This window comes from Heloderma suspectum, chromosome 14 (assembly GCF_057233095.1).
Source record: "Heloderma suspectum isolate Gila_16-S chromosome 14, 16-S_ref, whole genome shotgun sequence".
Lineage (NCBI taxonomy): Eukaryota > Metazoa > Chordata > Lepidosauria > Squamata > Helodermatidae > Heloderma > Heloderma suspectum.
The window spans coordinates 20,504,425-20,524,079 of NC_139471.1; the positions used below are offsets into that span (position 1 = coordinate 20,504,425).

The following is a 19,655-nucleotide window of genomic DNA, read 5'->3' on the forward strand; positions in this document are numbered from 1 at the left end:
GGACTGGGTGTGGGGAGTGGGCGCTGCGCTTTTTAAATTCACAGGCTCCTTGAAAGCAGCCAAACAAAGCCGGAGTGCGTTTAAACAATGGCAGACCCCCGTCTCGGCTTTCAATAGGGGGCTCTAAACAGGCGTTTAACCTTCAGAATAGCTGAAAGTGATACTCAAAAGCAGCTTGGCCCTTTATTATCGCTGAACCAGAGGCCACTTGGATGGCTCTTCCACTGCCCTCGCCTTGGCCTGCATCCCTTCTGGTTATACTGCTAATAAATGGTTTCTTCGACAGGGCCAGGGCCAGGGTGCGCCGGGTCTTTCCGGCTCACAAAGCGGCCCATGCGAAAGGACAGGAACTCTTGGCAAAAAGAGGGGGGGGGGGAAACAGAGGACCCAGTGGTTTTAACTAGGTATGGGGTGAGGGGAAGAATTTGTCCGGTTTGCATTTCCACACAAACTTACCTAATTGTGCATTTTCGAACCAATACGCAAACCGAAACTTGGTTATCCTTCAAGATCTGCACGTCTCCAAATTTTGCAACCAAGTTCTCCAACTGAAATATTTGCACAAAAATGCGTGTATCAGGGGAAAGTGCACATAAGAATGGGTGCGTTTGTGAAAATAACAGTAAAAAATGGTTATATATGGAAAATTGCTTGTAAAAAGGTGTGTATGAGACAAAATCGTGTACAAAAATGCATGCCTAAGGAAAAATGCACACAAAAATGTGAATTGTCGTGCATTTTTTAAAACAAATTCTCAAAGTTTGGGACAAAAAGAACTTAAGACCAGAAAAATCTTAATGAGAAACTGAAATGGACAGATTTGTCCATACTTAGTTTTAAATGAAACGAGGTCCACAAAACAGTCCAAAGCCTGCAGGATTTTGAACATCTTCCATCACCCCTAGCTTCCAGGAAAAGGGAAAAGCAGTGAGCAAAACTAACCCCGTGGAGAAGAGACAATTGCACTCAGATGTAGACCTGTAAGAAGGAGAGCATGTGATGTTTTCAGAAACAGAAAATTAGGGGGGCGGAGGATCATTTTTTTGCTAGGGATGATTCCTATTTTCTGGTAAAACGCCATCCCCATTTTGTGTACCCCTCAACCCCTTCATTTGCCTTTTGGGAGATACTGGGCACAGATATGAACAAGAATTCTTCCCTTTTCTTTTCTTTTTTTTAACCTACTCCCTAAATCTTTAGAAGTTGCATCTTGACTCTGGTGTACATGCATGGGAATTCATGTGCAAGGATTCAGCATGACAGTGTACCACTCTGCCCTTTCATCCACTCTATAATTGCCTATCCAGATAGATTTGTATGTTTCAGAAGCTGTTTCAGGACAAACTATTGCAGAGTGAATGATCAGTGAAGACAGAAGAGCTTTCAGCAATACACGTGAGACTTGCAACAAAATGTTGCAGTGTGGAATGCTCCACTGTTCTAGTTAGTCAACTACCCCTCCTCCATGATGCTTCATTCCATTCCCCCTCCCACCACCTTTTCAGTCTTCATTGGGCTGTTTTTGTGGGTTCCTTCGTTTCGGTTTTTACCAAAATAATGTTTGTACTTCAGCAAACCTCAAGGCTCCCTCTTTTGCCTGGGTGGCACCATTTTGGCCACAAAATGAATGGCACTCACACCTGAACACTGGAAATAGAAGGCATGATATATGGGGCTGAGGAACCTGGGCCGTGATCCTTACTGTGAAATTGAAGCTGCCAACAAATTCACAAGCATCCCTATTTCCTTCTGTGAAGGTATGCAGATGTGGTGAAGGAGTGTTGGCTACCCTCCAGTTTTCCCTTCCATTTCAAGAAGGATCTGTCAGGACAGCAGTTGCCACAACAACCAATTGCAGAATTGGTTCTCCCCACACCCCCAACCCCCCAAAGCATAAAATCACAATGGCACGCAAAATTGAAATCCCCTTTTATTAGATGTGAAGATTCCATTTTCTTCCCTAGTTCCACCGCAGGAATGACAAGCCATTATGTCTCGACATAACAGAAAATGTCGTGTGCTGATAATGACAAAGCATCAGAGGCAAAAGACAATTCAGGCTCCTCCGTTCACTAAGTAGTGCTAAAATACCCCTCTCCTCTCCCTCCCCATACAGACATGTAGACACAACCAGCAGCACCATGTTCCCTGAGTATATGTTGAAACACCATCAACATAAAAAAAGACCGACCTCCCCGAATCCCACAACACACACATACAAGAAAACAATGGATTTGTCTGGAAAGACAGAAACAGGCATGAGAAGGAGTCATCGCCACAATCACAAATCAGACACCCAAGTCTAGTTTCATGTATGAGGAGGGCCTGGGCAAAATGACCTCTGGTGAGGCTACCTCCTCTGTCAGTGAGCCTTGGTGGGCTTATTCGGTTGTGGGGACACCGCTCTGAGCAGCACAGAGCAGCTGGATCTAGCCCCCCTTTAAATCTCCCACAATGCCCCACAGTGACGTTAGATGGGGGCATTGTGGGAAATGAAAAGGGCGGCAAGATCCAGCTACCTGGCACTGCTTGGAGAAATTTTTAAAAGGGGGCGCACGCCAGGTGATGACACCGGCCTTTTAATAAGGGGACAAGTTTTCAAAGAAGTGCCGTAAACTGTGGTAGACAGGTGAAAGAAAGACGAATATAGGTCTGGAGGGTAGGAAACCAAGTCAATGGTCATTCTCCATGTCCCCCCTTCAGATAACTGAGAAGGAACATGTGTGGTGGGGGGAGTTTGGGGGGTAAAGCTAGCACAAACTGTGGATTGCTGCAAGCTCACTTCCAATCACGGTTTCTCATTCTGGTTTGCCTGTCAAACCATAGGTTCTCAATCCAGAACCCGATTCAGAATGCAAACCATGGGTTCTCAATTAAGACATCACATCACACCATCGTGAAGCTTCTGTAACCACGGTTTGACAGAGTGTGTACTACATAATCCCTGATCCGTATTGCATCTGGCAATCCTTACTAGAGCAAACAACGCAATAAGTCAGCTACAGAAGGCGAGGGCATCGCAGAGTCTTTTGTTCATTCGGTTTTGGCCTCTGCCTTATTTCTATCCATAGATCTCTGCACCATGACATGCTTTCAGAACAGCCTTGCTGAACCTGGTGCCTTCCAGATGTGTTGGGCTACAACTCGCAGCATTCTAGGGGACGCCGGGGGTCAAAGTCCATCACATTTGGAGGGCGTCAGGTTGGGGAAGCCTCATGCTATGCCGAGGAAACCTGGGGGGGGGAGGGGTTTGGTAGGGAGAGAAATAGGGGGTTTTCTGGAGCTGCTTGGCCCCCCAGGCAGCTGGCAGAGTGGATCAGGAGGATGACTGAGATAACTTGAAGAGCTGAGAGAGAAATGGCTGAGTCCCATATTCCACCCCCACTCCCCGCTACACATTTTAAGAATGATGTGGCCAAGTTCCAAGAAGAGACTGCTAATTCAGTTGACTCCTGGCCCTACATGGCAGACAGTACTGATCACATGCCAAGAACTCAGGTATTCCTCGAACTGAAGGCCTGCTGACACACACGCACACAAGCAGCGCATTGGAAGCAGCCACAGACAAGGTCAGGCTACGTGTCCAACTAGCCTAGTATTGTCTGTTTCAGGGGTGCTGAAATTCTTTCCATCTGAGAGCCACATTCCATTTCAGAGAAACTACTGGGGGCCGCATTCCAGTGATGGGAAGGGTCAAAGGCAAAAATACCAGCACATTTTAGCTGAAAGTTCTTCCTGCTAGCAACGAAGCCTCAGGAGAGGCATTTCAGCTTTTTGGAACGGCGGGGGGGGGGGGGGGGAACGGCACAAAAGCCAGGATATGAGCAGATGCTGTCTGGTTGGGGGAAAGAGGGTGGGCTCAGGGCCAGGGGGCGTGGCCATCAGGGGAAGCCTGGAGCGCAAGCTACAGCCCCACCCCTAATGTAAATGTCTACTGGGGTGCCTAGCGGTGTGGAGAAACATTAGCGTGCACATACACCGGGAAAACTCACGACCATTTCCACGACGGCAGCTTTTTGAAGCTGCTGCCATCGTCAACGGGGCCGTGGCCAACCCCCGTGTCAACGGCCAGTTCAGTTTCGCCACGTGGTCGCACACACCACTCTGCGGAGAAAAGGAACACGGCTTCTTTGCGTCGACCGGCGAGGGAGGAGCGAAACCAAAGGAGTGGCAGGACGGTGGAGTCACGCACCTAACTCCTGCACCGTTTGTTCCAGAAACGGCTCGGCTGTGAGGTAGGATGAGGTTGGCTACTTTGGGTCTCCGTCTGAAGCTGGGCAGCCTTTAAGGCCAGTAGGGAGGGAGGGAGACAGAACTGACCTGATAGCCCCCTTCCCGTTCTACCTACAGAAGCTGGTTGAATCTTACTTCAACGGCGGCGATAGGACAGGTTCCTCCACCTTGCCTGAGGGCAGCAGGCTGGCGTAGGTGGCGCAGGGCAGGATGCCTGGAACACACAGCTCTGTCCTCCGAAAGAGCGGAACGACCAGGGGCTACTACCACTGCCCCCTCCACACCACCACGCTTCTGCCGACTGAGGCAACTACCTCATGCTGCCTAATGGTAGGGACAGTCTGCCTGTGAGGGCTTCATTTCAGGGCCAAACGAAGTGCAACGCTAAACCTGCTGTCTTCAAAAATAGATATTAGTAAGTGCGTTCCCACCAGAAGCAAAAGCAACGTACCGGCGGTTGGAGGGAGGTTCTCATTTGCACCAGCCTGAATGAGGCTCGCAAAAGAGCGTGCCATTAACATTCCCATGTTAATTCGTGAGAAAGGGTGGGGGGGATACCATTTACATGCCCTACTCTAGCCATCAAGGTGTCTTGGGCCCAGTGGATTCATCCATCTGGACAAGAAGAGGGTTTGCAGTCCTTCTTCCTTGGGTGGTGCGATCCACTGTGGAGCACATGGGTGCATCACACGATGCCAAAGAGGCCGCAGTTAACTGATGCTCAAGTGGGTGGGAAGGACGGAGGGAGAACATCTTAATGTAGTCCTGTGTTTAAGACTTGTATGAACTGTTCACACAAGCAGCTAACACTGTCTTTATGAACACAGCCTGGGTTTCACCATCTACCATCCAACACCAGTTTCATTTAAGCGAGAGAGAGAGAAACACACACACACACCTCTCATGCTGTATCAACCGCCATTTGGCCTACGGTTAAGACACAACTTGAGGCTGGTTGGGAAAACCTTATTCTTGGTCGCCCTAGAAATCCACTTGCTGATAAACACTATGAGCTTCTCCACACCAGCCTTTTTATCCCAGAACATTATCAGGGCTTCTGCTTCCAGATTCTTTACATGATTAAGATTGGCCCCTTCACACGCACTTCCTCTTTCCCCCTCTGGGGATTGCCTTTATCTCCAAGTTCTATATGTTTCATTATACAGCCACTAGATGGTGCTGCTGTTATAGTGCAACTCCGTCATTACATGCTTAGAGTCAGACCACCATTTTTTTCAATAGTTCATTATCCCCGTTGCAAATAAAGCCGTGGAAATGGTCACAAAGCATGGGAGAGTCCCTGGATGGTGATGACATCATGTAAAGGATCCATAAACTTCCATGAGCAACCAATCTCAACTGCAGGATAAAAGCCCCATATGGAGAAGCCCTGAGGGTGTGTGTGTTTGGATACAACAAACATACATGTGAAGTTCACCTGACAGATCATCTATAGCAGCAGTTTTCAAACACGAGGCCCCCCTGCCCTGAGTCAAAATGTCGGGAGCCCCTTTCCAAGGGGAATAACAACAGCAACAAAAGTGTTATTTAGTTGGAAGAGCTCTGTTCCAGGCATGGGACCGGGCAAGGAGAGAGCGGAGGTTGAGCCTGACAGATCAAGCCATACAGGAAATTGATTCTGCCCATTCATTTGGTTTTATTTCTTCTCTGGAATTGGGACCCTGCAAGGAAGGCTAAAACCGTGAAACTACAGGCTATGCCCCCTGACACCTGAGAGAAAGGCCAGTTGTTTAAAGGAGCTCTGTGGTCTGCTTCCAGATCCAACTCAACACAGGCAGACATACACAGAGATGCATACAAAATGGAATCCAGAGGCAAGGAAGAGCTGTCCAAGCGACTGCAGCAAAACCGGCCTCACAGGGCCACAAAACAAGCAAGGTGATACCTTTATCGGAATCTGCTAGTACTTTAAGGTGCTGGCAGCAGGCTTTTGAATCACACATAATGCTTCTTCTTCTAGTTTGCTCTACTGTTCCTGTTCTGTGAGACCAGCTGTCAAGATTTTGGACACTTGGAGAACCCCGCCTCAAGAAATCCTGCATGTTTCTGTCCTTGTGTTGGGGGTGGGAGTGGGAAAGGCCATGCATTTAAAGAAAAATCGGTCCATTTCCAGCCTGAAAGGCCTCTTGCTGAACAGTGTGGCTTTCTGAACTGAAACCTGCTCGTCCCACTCACAAAGCAACATTTAAAAAAGGCGCCAAGGGCTTGGCAAGGGCTTTGACATTGCCAGAGGACTTCAGTCAAACACCTGCCAAAGGGCAGTGAGGCAACGCCTTTCCTTCGAGGTTGTCAAAAGGAGGTAGGACAGGCGCCTGCTGGGGGTGCTGTAGGCATTACGGCACAGGCCTAGATGTCATAAGCGTTGCATTCCTACCAGCTGTCATGCTAGGATTCGCTCCCACACAAAACCACTATTAAGATATAAATAAAGAGCCATCTTACATCAAGTTGGAATGTTGCTCGGCTCTGAAGACTGAAGCTGCAATCAAGCGTGGGGTTCACGGCGCACCAGGGCTCCGGCCTCTTTCAAACAGGTGTGCAAAACCCCGACCATGTGCACGTGCATGCAAGAGAGAGAGAGGATGCATGCAGGCAACACAACATGCATATCAGAAGAATTAAACACTCATCATCTGGGGGTAAAGCCAACCCATTCACGTTCAGAATGACACCTCCAGGAGTTGTGAACTAGCTGCACCATGCTCCCCAGTTTTTAAGGTCATGGGATGGCTCCTGCAATTCATTTCTGTGTCTAAATAAAGACACGGAGTCATAGCATGAGTGGTGCATCCTGCGCTCCCTGCTTCCTAAAATGGGATAATCTGGCAGCTAGCTCACACCCAAACAGATGCTGCTTTCAACCTTTCCCTCGACATAAGAAATTAAGCAGAGCACACGGCCAACTGTAGCCTTCTGCACACCAGAGGCAGAATCCGGTGGCCACCACACCGCATCCCTCCATGCATCTAACACTAGCAGCCCACATATGCCATGCACCAACCTGCTTCTCTGGGAGGGGATGTGTTCATGGGTTCTCATGTACACGGCCCACGCAGCCTAAAGTAGTCACGTAGGTATACGGGGCCGTTGTCTGTGTTAGGATTTAAGTAGTTTACAGCAGTGGGGTAGTGGTCTATTTTGAAGTGCAGGCACTCATCACGACACTCCCCACAGCCACACCTCCAAGGACAGTCCAAAAGTGCAGGCAGCTGCATTGGTCCATATCCACAAACCAGTTCTAGCAGTTTTCCTCTCCACCCGGAGTAGGGCTCTTGTAAAGGAAATCAATTTTAATTGCCCATCCAAGACCAAACCACCCCAAAATCCTTTGCAATTCAACAGGGAACAATATATTATTCCTGGGAAAATTAATTTGCCCCCCAGATAATGTGGAGGGTGCAGCTCAGCTCAGAGGGAACCGGGAAGCCTGAAGGGCGTGGCAGAGGATGTCAGCGTCCGTGCTAATAAAAAAGTGCCAGTGTTGCATCACTGCAAGCCCTAGACCACTGGTTTACAGGTTTACAAGTTTACAGGGCAGACAGACAAGGAATGGACAGTCCCTTCACCTTTGCTCCTACAAATTGCTTCAGTGCAAAATTAAAAAAAAAAAACCAAGACAAAAGACATGCACAGATGCTCACCTTGTGAAAACTCGGGAGGCATAAGCACCAGCTAGGAACACTTACAAGGTGGGGAGGTTCCCCAGGGGGACACAATTACTGAGGGCACAAATCGAAGAATAGACCATCAGTGTGTTTTGCCTCTGACCTTTTTAAAGCCCCCCGCCCCCCATCCCCGGTAGAAGAAGTGGAACGAAGACAGCCGTGTTTACGTAGGAGAAACAAAACGTGATGCCATCAGCAGGACAGCTTTGCAGAAGGATGAAATCCAGCCCGCTTGCACCATAGACAGAAGTGCAAGCGTGCAGCAAATTCTTTTCTTTTCTTAAAAAAACAACAACCCTGCAATAAATTACAACACACGCGTGCGCGCACAAATAAAAGTCCAGTTATGAAAGTAGAAAAGAATAATGTCCCTGGAAAAAAGTTGAGTCATGGCAGAAACCCATTCCCACCACCGCCATAGAACCTCCCTGCCCACTCTGCAAAGTAGTGATAGCATTTTAGCAGCCAGAAGGAAGGACGCCATCCCTCCCAATTTTTTTTTTTTTTTTTAAGACAAACTCCCAACCTTCTTTGTTTTGTGTTTGTTTCGTTTTGTCCCCAGGACGGACCTTGGAAAATGTTTGGCAATAATTAACTCAAGGCCCCCCCTTCAGCCAGAGCTGCCCGGCGGGCAGGGAAAGCACCATGGCACCTCCTGGAGGCACTGCGGAACAGCACAGCCCTCGTTGGCCTTGAAGACGGCTGGACGGGGAAACGGAAAGAGGGTGAGGAAGATGAGGCAGCCCGAGGACAGGGCTTTTGAACGCTGGCACATGACATGCGCATCCTCGTTCACCTTTAGCTTTATGCATTTCCATTAAGTAAAAAATAAAGCCATGATGTTTCTACACTTTGGTATGCAACCATCTCCCTCATCTTTCCCCCATGCCATCGTCCTCTGTGAAACTGATAAAAACTAAAACAAACCGACCAGAAAACTCTCAATTCGCTGTGCCTTTTGTTAAATATCTAACCATTTTCGGGCTCTCCCCTTTCTCTCATAACCCCAGTCTGCAGCCTAGGAGGAGGCCCTGGGGCCACGAAAAGGGTGGCTGCTCTCTTAGAGCTTTGCCTGTCCAGACTGGATCCTCTTGAAGACCTCTTCGGTCAAGGGAGAGTACCGGCACTGTCTTGACTCCAGGAAATAAAGCCTGTCATTCACCACATTGGGGTCATATCCCTCCTTGCGCAGGTCCATTTTCTGGAACTTGAAGGTACCTGGGTTGAGGGTTGTAAAGGGTGGAGAGGAGGGAAGAAAGAAGAAGTAACAGTGAGGAATTCTGTGCCTCCATTTCCTTCTCTGCTCTTCACTGTAAAAGGAAACCGGAAGCTAACTGAATACCTACTCACTGCCTCTAAGCCAGGGGTGGGCAACTTGTGGCCCTCCAGATGTTTTGGCGTGGCCAAGGGTGAGGCATGATGGGAGTTGTAGGCCTAAACATCTGGAAGGATACAAGTTGCCCACCCTTGCTGTGAGCTCTGTGTTGCCGCATTACAGGGATCAGCTGATGTCCCTACTTTAAATCGTTGGTTGCGTCGGTCCTGGGACCGTGCAGTTATGAGCAAACTGACTGAACAGATCCAAGTAGCAAGAGGCAAGAAGGAAAGAACCGGTTCCTGAAAGTTTGCTCACCTTTTGTTTCATTTACTCAAGCTCAGCATCAGCACCCTGTGTCCTCAGCCAGTTGCCGGGGCCTCTGTGCCCTGACAGAGCCCACCGGAGCTATGTGAGGCCTGGCACCCCTGTGCTGAGCAGGCTGGATCTGCAAGCCACCATTTTGAATTTCCCATAATGCCCCTGATGTACTGTCATTCCCGGGCATGGTGGGTAATTCAAACGGCTGCCTCCCCCCAGTGGACTTTGGGCCAGTCACTGACTCTCAGCCTAACCTACCTCACAGGGTTGTTGTGAGGATAAACATGGAGAGGAAGATCATGTACGCCACCTTGGATCTCTTGCAGGAGAAAGGGTGGGATATAAATATAAAAAAGAAATACATAAATAGGAAGGGGTCCTGCACAGGATGTTTTTCCAGGTGCCCTTTTAAACCCAGAGCCAGCCCTGCATAGACCGATGAGAATAAACATGTTTTTCAAGCCAGAAATGTACAAGGACCTCTAAGTATTATAAAGTGAAGCTTTTATTCAAGCAGGCCATTGGCCTGTAAGCTGGTCTGCTGGGCTGGATGCTATTTTTATTCTGTTGTTGTTTTTAATTGTGTTTGTAATGTATTTGTTTTACTATTGCTTAAACCAAGTTTTTACTGATTTTTTTTTAGTTCCAGCGATTGTAACCTTCCTTGAGTGCCTTTTTCTTGGTAAAAAGGCAGGAGTACAAATCAAATCAATCAATCAATCAAATTTATTGTCATTGATGTTACACTGATTTTTTTTAGTCTTTTCACTGGCGCTAACTGTATTTGGGAATATTGGGGTTGGAGGGACGGGGTAATTTTATGAGATACTAACTACGTTCCAGAAAAGCGACCCACGCATCTTAGCAGACATAGTGCTATTTTTCTGTGTGCTGTGTTTTGTTTATCTACTGCAGCCTCCCCCAACCCAGTGTCTTCCAGATGTTTTGGGCTACAACTCCCAGCATTCCTGACCATTGGCCATGTTTGCTAGGGCTGGTGGGAGTTGAAGTCCAAAACATCTGGAAGACACCGGGTTGGACAAAGCTGAAATATTGATTTTATGCTGTTGAGGCCTCTGAGAAACACCTAAGAAAACGCAAGTTGAAAAATAAAATGCTTAAAAAAAAAAAAATTCGGAGGAACTCACTTGTCTTGTGCACTTTTGAGAGCAGCCGCAGGAAAACGGGCCGTGCGTACGTGGGCAGAGCCTTCTTCATTTCCTCAGCAAAGCTCTCCAAGTCACAGGAGTTGTCAGGGTCAACAATGGCGGCCATTCCAGCCTTCCCTTCAGTGCCTGAAATACGAGAAACACTTGTGACATCTTCTGTTTCCTTGGCCTAGATGAGGCATGTCAACAGAAAGCCCCTGAGGGTGGAGTTATTTATTTATCACAGGAGTGCAGAACCTTGGGGCTGAGGGCCAAATCCAGCCCTCCAAGTTTCCCAAAATGGCCCCGCTCCTTTTCCCTGACCACCAAACAATGGGCTCCTGTGTAGTTTCTTCCCCATTCTGAAAGCTTGAAATACCTAAAGCTGAGTTACCGACAGTAAGAGCTGTAAGCTAAAACACACGGGTCATTTGGCCCAGCCCCTTTTGCCTTTGGCCACACCCCTTTTTGTCTTCAGCCCCACCCACCCCTGGAATGCAGCCCCTGAAGACTTATCCGAAATAGGATTAGGCCCTCCAACTGATAAAGTTTCCACACCCTTAATTTATCAAATCCGTTTCTACCTCGTTTGTATTAATGGATTTCGTGGCTTGCAAACATATACAAAAACAAACACTCCAGCATAAAACAGTCAAGATGTGAAAATACAGACCCTAAAACGCATAAGACCATAAGAACATAAGAAGAGCAGTGCTGGATCAGACCAAGGGTTCATCTAGTCCAGCATTCTGTTCACACAGTGGCCAACCAGCTGCCCACGGGAAACCCACAAGCAGGACACAAGTGCAACAGCACCCTCCCACCCATGTTCCCCAGCAACTGGTGCACAAAGGCTCACTGCCTCTGATACTGGAGGTAGCACAGAGTCATCAGGACTAGTGTCCATGGATGTCCTTCTCCTCCAGGAATTTGTCCAACCCCCTTTGAAAGCCATCCAAATGGGTGTCCATCACTACATCCTGTGGAAGTGAATCCCATTGCCATCAACAGTTATCAGGTGAACAGCAGGCTGAACCTTGCCTGGTCACGGTCTTCCCCACTAAGTTGCAATGTCCTGCACTTCTACTGAAATTATAACTGATAAGCTTATAAGTGTATGAGTTTTAATGCAAAACTGTCCTCTTTTGTCCACTTTTCTGGTGAAACATTTCCTCTTTTTTGGTGACACACAAGCCCAGGTACCAAAAGGGCCGAGAATTATCCCCAGAGCTTGTAACAGGTATGGGCAGACATCAGGCTTACGGGATCCACTTAATTTTTTTTACCAGGACTCTGGGGGTCCACCAATCAGAGCTGGGTGCAAAATAGTGGCTCAAGGAGGCAGAACCAGATCCAAAATGGTGGCTTAGAGGGCGGAGCCAATTGCCTATTACACGCTACAAGCCATTCACTAGAAAGGTTTTCACGTTGAATTTATTGATATAACTTTATCCTACTTATAAGCTGCCTTGGAAAGATTTTTATCCTGAAAGGTGGGGTACAAATTCCTGTAATAGAGAATGAATGAATGAATGAATGAATGACATAGAGCATCTCTACCCCAGCCTAAAATCCTGGATTTAAAACAGGGCTTTCTGCTTCCGTTTTAAATGCAGGATCACAACGGACTCCCTTTACACGCACTTCTTCCCCCCTTTCCCCCCTCCGTTGCCCCTTTATCTGACTCTTCGATAGGTTTCATTATACAGCCACTAGATGGCACTGTGGTCTAGCTCCTATTTATTGAGAGTTTTCCTCTTTTCACAAGGGAACTCAAGCGGAACTCAAGCGTGGTAATTTGAAAGCTCATTATCTCCGATCTTTTAAAAAATGGAATAAAGGTCATTTAGTGCGGGAGACACCCTGGAGGTTGATGATGTCATCATGTAAAGGACCCACAAATGTCTATGAGTAACCAATATCAATAGCAGGATGAAAGCTCCATGTGAAGAAACCCATAGAAGTACAAATCTACAAATTCTAACAGCCTCAATTCAGTGTGTGTTGAGGGGGGGCGGGGGTTTGCTGTCGCTATTATCGAACAATTGGGAGTCAGAGACTCCTGCTGATCTACTGCAAATCACCCAGTGACCTACTGGTAGTTCTTGATTCAGCCCTGAAAAGAAGAGGACAGCAAGGTCAGAAAAGGAAGCTCGTTCCCTGTGTTGCCAATTACCTGGAACTTCCACCCCGTAGACCACAACATCGGTCATGTTCAAGATGCGACTGAGCGTCCCCTCCACTTCCATCGTGGAGACGTTCTCGCCCTTCCAGCGGAAAGTGTCTCCAGTGCGGTCTCGGAAGTACATGTAGCCCAACTCGTCCATGATTAGCACATCACCTGAAGGGAGGGAGGGAGGGGGAGAGAAAGACACCAGGAGAATGTGAGATTTCAGTCCTTGGCAATCAACTCTTTTGTTACCTTGTGTTGGCTGACGACAACACCTGGCAGCGAATGATCTCAAGGTGCTTTTAAAAATGAAATTAAAAAGAGCGCTCCAATCTTCCATTCCTATTCAAGGAAGGAACAAAGCATCAGGACCCCTGATGGACAGATAGTGGCGGGCCTTCCAACTCAGGTGCTCCAGTGATTGGCTGAGGGGCTATGTAAATCAACTCATAAGCCAGGGTATCTACCTTGGCATAATGCCTTCTCTAATGCAGGGCAGACTTTAGTATTGTAGGAATGACTTTGTTTTTTTATTAGAACCCCAAGATCTGCCTGGTGCAAAAGACATCCACTTAGAATTAAAGAATTCTGAACCCAAGAATTTTTCTGGAATGCCAGAATTGGACAGAGCTCATTTCATTAACACACAAAAATCCTCTCTCTCTCTCTCTCTCTCTCCCTCTCCTTCTCTCTCACCCCCCCCCCCCGACACACCACTTTCTTCATTTCTGCAGTATAACTTAGGAATGTGGAATGGGGAGTCATTCTGCTGTTGCTGTTTTTGTTAACAATGGGAGTCAAAAATCTTTCCCAATCCACTGCAGATCACCCAGAGATCTACTTTCCTCCCACCCCTCCTCTAATAACCTTCATGCTATGGACTGTCCACAGCTAAGAACCACTGTAAGCAGAAAAGCTCACCTGTGAGGTAGGCAGAGTCGCCTTTTGTGAAAACATTCTGGGCAATCTTCTTAGCGTTGGCCTCATTGTTCAAGTAGCCATCAAAGCGCTGCAAAGGGTCACTTTGGATGATGCGGCCAACCAACTGGCCTGGCTCCCCTGCAGGCAGAGAGGGAAGAAAAGGGGATCATGTGATATCATGATGCTCATTATATTAGGCACAATTAGGAAATGAATTGAAAATAAAACTCCCAATATCATATTGCCTAAATCTATGTACATGTGGAATACTGTGTACAGTTCTGGTCACTGGACCTAACAAACGATATCACAGAGTGGGAAAAAGTGCAGAAAAGGCAACGGAAATTATCAAGGGGCTGGAGCAACTCCCCTGTCAGGGAAGGTTACAGCATCTGGGATTGTTCAGCTTGGGAAAAAGGAGAGGAAGGTGTACATGACAGAGGTGAACAGAATTATGCATGGTGTGAAGAAAGTGGACGGGGAGACATTTTTCTCCCCCTCTCATAATACCAGAACTCAAAGGGGTCCTCCCATGAAGCTGACTGGGGGGAGATTCAGGACAGATAAAAAGAAGGACTTCTTCATACAGCACATATTGAAAGTATTAAATTCACTTCCACAAGGTGTAGTGATGGCCACCCATTTGGATGGCTTTAAAAGGAAACTGGACAAATTCCTGGAGGAGAAGGACATCCATGGCCACTAGTCTGATGCCTCTATGCTACCTTCAGTATCACAAGCAGTACGCCTCTGTATACCAGTTGCTGGGGAATATGGGTGGGATGGTGCTGTTGCACTCATGTCCTGCTTGTAGGTTCCTGGTGGTCAGCTGGTTGGCCGCTGTGTGAACAGAATGCTGGATGAGATGGATCCACTTTGGTCTGATCTAGGATGGCTCTCCTTATGTTCTTACTGAAAAGCTAGAGCTTGTATCAGAAACACAGGAAGGGCAGAATAACTATGCGGGACATTAACGATGTCACAGAAAAAAGCGCATGACTCTGGTGCAAAGGGGCTGGCTCTTGACCTGGGCAAAGAGGTAAGCAACAGCTGGATAGGGCTGCAGCATGACAGATCCTTGGCAATCCTTGCTTTCTTCCGAGAAAGCCTTCCCCAATGTGGTGCCCTCCAGATGTTGTTGGACTACAACTCCCATCAGCCCCAGCCAGCATCTACTGTTGGAAAAGGCCGCTCCAAGGTACTTCCTCATTGCATACCAAAGCACTGAACTAAGATGAGGGAAACAGCTGCAGAGGCATCATCGATGATGCAAATATTAATTAACTTGCAAGCGTATGCAAAATAAGTCCCATTTATTTGCTGCTTTTGCCTAACAGATCCTTCTTCCACTGGTATAAAGACAACCAATTAGAGGTTACTTAGAGATATTATGGCCAGTGGTACATATAGATAAATAATAAATCAATAAACAAAGAGAAGAACAGGGACAAAGGATGCCTGTCCTACCTCGCAGGGTTGCAGGTGCAGCCTCCCATTTGGCAGACACCAATTCTAGGATTACCCGATAGCTCTTCGAACCACCACACTACCTCACCTGGTTTGCAGCGAACGCAGAGTCCATCTGGTCCCCGGATGAGCTCCATCGTGTCCTCGTTCACTCGGACTAGGTTGATAGGGTAAATGTTGGGAAACAGTCTGCTGTTGAAGCCGCAACATCCGAACTGCAGAGGAGAGAAATGGGGAGAAGTGAAGTTGGCAGGGAAATGGAAGATTCCTCTTCCGGCCCAGATCCCTCCAGACATCCAAAGGAAAATGTTTCCATGAGCCATAATTGTGTCAACGGAGCTGCTCTACTGGAGCCAGGCTGGAGGGTCCGATGTCAGTAGGGCAGTGAATCCACTGCAGGTTTCAGTCAGGACCAGTCAGAATTCTAAAGGAGCAATCCAATGTGCAGAAGGAACTTGGACAGCTCCTTCAGAGTTCTGACTCGTTCTGACCGAAACCTGGGGCGGATTCACCATCCTACTGACATAGGAGCCAGCAGCCTCCACTGATTAGAACTCGAATTCTCTTTGCTTTGAGTATAGCGGTTGTCTCTGGCCAGTGAAAAAGTAAAGGAAGAGAGTCGTCTTGAAGACTGTGACGAGGAACAGCCTGGCATCAATAGCCTGCATTCCAATAACCTGGTTCCAGGCATTCATTCATTCATTCATTCAAGCTTTTCAGTTTCTGTTTTAAATCTGGTATTGCATTTTAAATCCTTGCACTGTGGCTAGGTTCTATTTGGTTATTATTTTTATTTTTATGCTACAGTTTTAAACTTTTGATTTTTTATATTGTATTCTATCCTTTTGTATTTTATGGTTTTAACTGTTGTGAACTGCCCAGAGAGCTTTGGCTATAGAAATATAATAAATAAAGGAATAAATAAATAACCAATCTCAAGGTTGGATTACTGCAGTGTGTTCTATGTTGGGTTGCCTTTGAAGACAGTTTGGAAACTGCAGCTAGTGCAAAATTTGGCAGCCAGCTTGTTTCCTAGGGCTAGGCACTATGAACAGAAAAGTTCTTCACAGAGCACAGAGTTAAACTATGGAATTCGCTACCACAAGATGTAGTGATGGCCACACACTTGGATGGCTTTAAAGGGTATTGGACAAGTTCATGGAGGAGAAGGCTATCGATGGCTACTAGTCCTGATGGCTGTATGCTACCTCCAGTACCAGAGGCAGTGAGCCTATGTACACCAGTTGCTGGGGAACATGGGCGGAAGGGTGCTGTTGCACACATCTCCTGCTTGTGGGTTCCCAGTCGACAGCTTGTGGGCCACTGTGGGAAGAGAACACTGGACTAGATGGACCCTTGGTTTGATCCAGCAGGGCTCTTCTTCCGTTCTCATGTCCTTCCATTCTTTAGTCCGGTTCTGGCTTGCCTGCACTAGTTGCCAATTTGTTTCCAGGACGAAGCCAAAGTGCTGGTTTTAACCTATAAAGCCCGACATGGCTCGGGACCCCAATATCTCAAGGACTGCCTCTCCCTGTACGAACCTACTCGGTCCCTGAGGTCAGTTTCAGAAGTCCGTCTCTGTGTGCCCCCTCTGAGGGAAGCTCAAGGGGTGACAGTTCAGGAAAAGGCTTTTTCTGTGATTGCCCCGTGTTTGCAGAACACTCTCCCCAAGGAAGCTTGCCTGGCACTAACACTGCCATGTTTTTGGCGCCAGGCAAAGATGCACATATTTTCCCAGGCGTTTCGACATTCATTTGGCCCAACTGCTGTGGGCTGTTTTTGTGGTATTCATTCTAGACCATGAGCAGTGGTAGATTTTATGTATTTGTGGATGAACACTTTTCATGTTGTATTGTTTTTCAATTATGTTTTTTATGGTGTTTATTTGTTTTATTGTGCTGATTGTGATATATACTGATTTTGGGTTTTTCTGTTATATTAATTATGAGTTTCTGTATTTGGGTGTGTAAGTCATTTCAAAACTGCTTTTTGCAGCAGGAAAGAGACATTTAAATAATTACAACAACAACAACAACAACAAATAATTAATTATAATAGGTTGCCAGTGTTGGGGAGAGAGGTGTTTTTATGGGAATTTTATGAGTCCAACAATATCTGGAGAAGGTTCCCCATCCCTGATCTAATCTTTCCATGACAGGACCTTGCCAGATTCATTTCAGCCTTGATGTACTTTGGTGTCCCCCATGAACAGGTGTGCTGTACCTGCACTCCATTCCTGGCTCTCCATCCAACATTATTAGCTTGGTGCTGTATAATATCAAGTGCTGGTTTTGACCTATAAAGCTCTTCAGTGCTTGGGACCTCAGTATCTGATGGATACTGAGGTCCTCCCGTATGTCCATCTGTGACCTATGGCAGTGGTGGGCAGTAAGTAGATCTCCAGATGTTTTGGACTTCAAATCCCAGCATTCCTGACCATTTTCCATACTGACAGGGGCTTCTGGGAGCTGGTCCCAAACATCTGGAGATCTACCTTTTGACCACCCCTACCCTACAGATCATAGTCCCCTATGGAGGCCCTGCTCCACGTGCAGCCTCATTTTGATGGCCAGGCTGTGGCAACTAGAAAGACAGCCTTGTTGGTGGTGGCCCCCCAGTTATGAAATGCTCTCTCAAAGGAAATTTGCCTGGTGTCAACATTGTTTTCTTTCCCTCACCAGGTTAAGACTTTTTTTTTTGTTGTTCTCCCAGGCCTTTTAGATCATTTCTATTTTAGTCCCTCTTATATGTTGGTGGTTTTAACTCTTGGCTCTTATTTCTTGGCTGGTTTTATTTCCTCGTTTTTTCACTGTATTCTACAGTATTGACTTTGTATTGTATTTTTATCATATTGGCTTTGGTTATTGCTCCTGCATGCAGAGAATTTCAGCTACTGGGAAGTATAGAAATTAAATAACTAAATAACTGTTTTTAGTGTGTTGGGATTTTAGAAATTTATAGTGTTTTATTTTTTAACTGTATGACACGTAGAGAACTTGTTTCATAGGTGCCTTATAAATAAAAATAATAAAATAAGTGTGAGAGAGGTGACCATTGCTATTCGAAGACCTTTACAGAGGGGGAAAGTCTCCTCAATAAACAAAAGATATGAAAAAGAGCTGAAGTGTGTCATGACCCCCAGTGCTTGGATCTTCCAGTGTGCAGCAGAGGATTCTGATGAGGATGAGACACAGGATACTTCTTTGGGGTTAGGACAATCAGGGCTCTCCCGGTCAGAGGATACAGCCCTGCTTCATCCTCTAGTTCAGAGGATGAGTCTCCAGTGGAAATTCCATCTCCCCAGCCTCAAAGAAATCTCAGGCTACAAAATCAGGCAAGGCCTTTAAACAGTCCAGTTAAGTCCTCCAGGTCTAGTCAACCCACATAAGGCTTCAGTTGGCTTTAGCTCCCTGCTGAGACAATATCCTCTTATTGAAGTAGGAGAGAATTCTGGCCAGCAGGACCTACTTTGAACTATCTAAGGTTCTATTTCCTTTTTGCCTTGGTTGAACTGCTATCAGATGCTACCAGCTTCCCCTGAAAGCCTCAAGGGACCACAGAACTAGCAGTGGCGATCCCTTGGGTGACTGCCAACTTCCACAAGGCGCATTGTGAAGACACCCTCTGTAAACCCCGACTGGAAGGCAGCCTCCTACCTTGTTGTCAAAGTTGCCCACGCTGCAATTGCATTCTGTGGCACCATAAAATTCGGCGATCTGGGGGATGCCGAAGCGCTCGGTGAACTCCTTCCAAATGGAGGCACGCAGGCCATTGCCCAAGGCCATCCGTACCCGGTGCTTCCGTTCCACCTCCTGTGACGGCTGGTTCAAGAGATACCGACAAATCTCCCCGATGTACTGCACAACCTGAAGGAGGTGGAAGAGGAAGAAAAAGGAGTCAGGGAAAGGATGGGACACGCCGCTGTTGGCATCGACATTTGGACCTGTAGAGTCTTCCGTCTTTGAAACAATAGAGTCTGTCTCCTTGGTGGGGGGGGGCGTTTGGGAGCGGGGCTCACCTAAGGCCTTTGCGGGCCAGATGGGGAGGCCTTGTGGGCTGAAATTGATCTGTGATTTATTTGATAAATTTGTACCCTGATATGAAGGTTTGAGACCTACAGAGTCAAGGAAAAAGGCCTGTTTTTGTGTGTGTTGGGAGGGGGTATCCCTGAGAGGAATACTTTCATTTCCCTGGTTAGGTTTCATTTTTCTGAGTTAGGTTTCATTTCTCCAGGTTTGAAACAGTACCTTCGGTTTTGGGAAAAGAGGGGATATAAAGGGAGAGAGAGCCAGGGAGAGAGTGGGAGAGAGACAGAGGGAGGCAGACCAGACAGGGAGGAAGACCAGAGTATGAAGAGGAAGCAGGAAGAAGCTGCCTGGAGAAGTCTAAGTGCA

General features: G+C 47.1%; 1 protein-coding gene across 1 annotated transcript in view; it reads right to left on the reverse strand.

Moving 5' to 3' along the window:
- Positions 1-8,084: 8,084 nt before the first annotated feature.
- The window catches only part of SLC27A4 (solute carrier family 27 member 4), a 49,377-nt gene continuing 37,806 nt past the window's right edge, over positions 8,085-19,655 (reverse strand). The window contains exons 9-14 of the mRNA XM_084820687.1: positions 18,918-19,127; positions 15,350-15,476; positions 13,795-13,932; positions 12,880-13,044; positions 10,704-10,850; positions 8,085-9,137 (exon numbers count right to left, since the gene is read on the reverse strand). Of these exons, the coding sequence (XP_084676813.1) occupies positions 8,980-9,137; positions 10,704-10,850; positions 12,880-13,044; positions 13,795-13,932; positions 15,350-15,476; positions 18,918-19,127 (945 nt within the window). The 3' untranslated portion in view covers positions 8,085-8,979. The remainder of the gene's footprint in view (positions 9,138-10,703; positions 10,851-12,879; positions 13,045-13,794; positions 13,933-15,349; positions 15,477-18,917; positions 19,128-19,655) is intronic.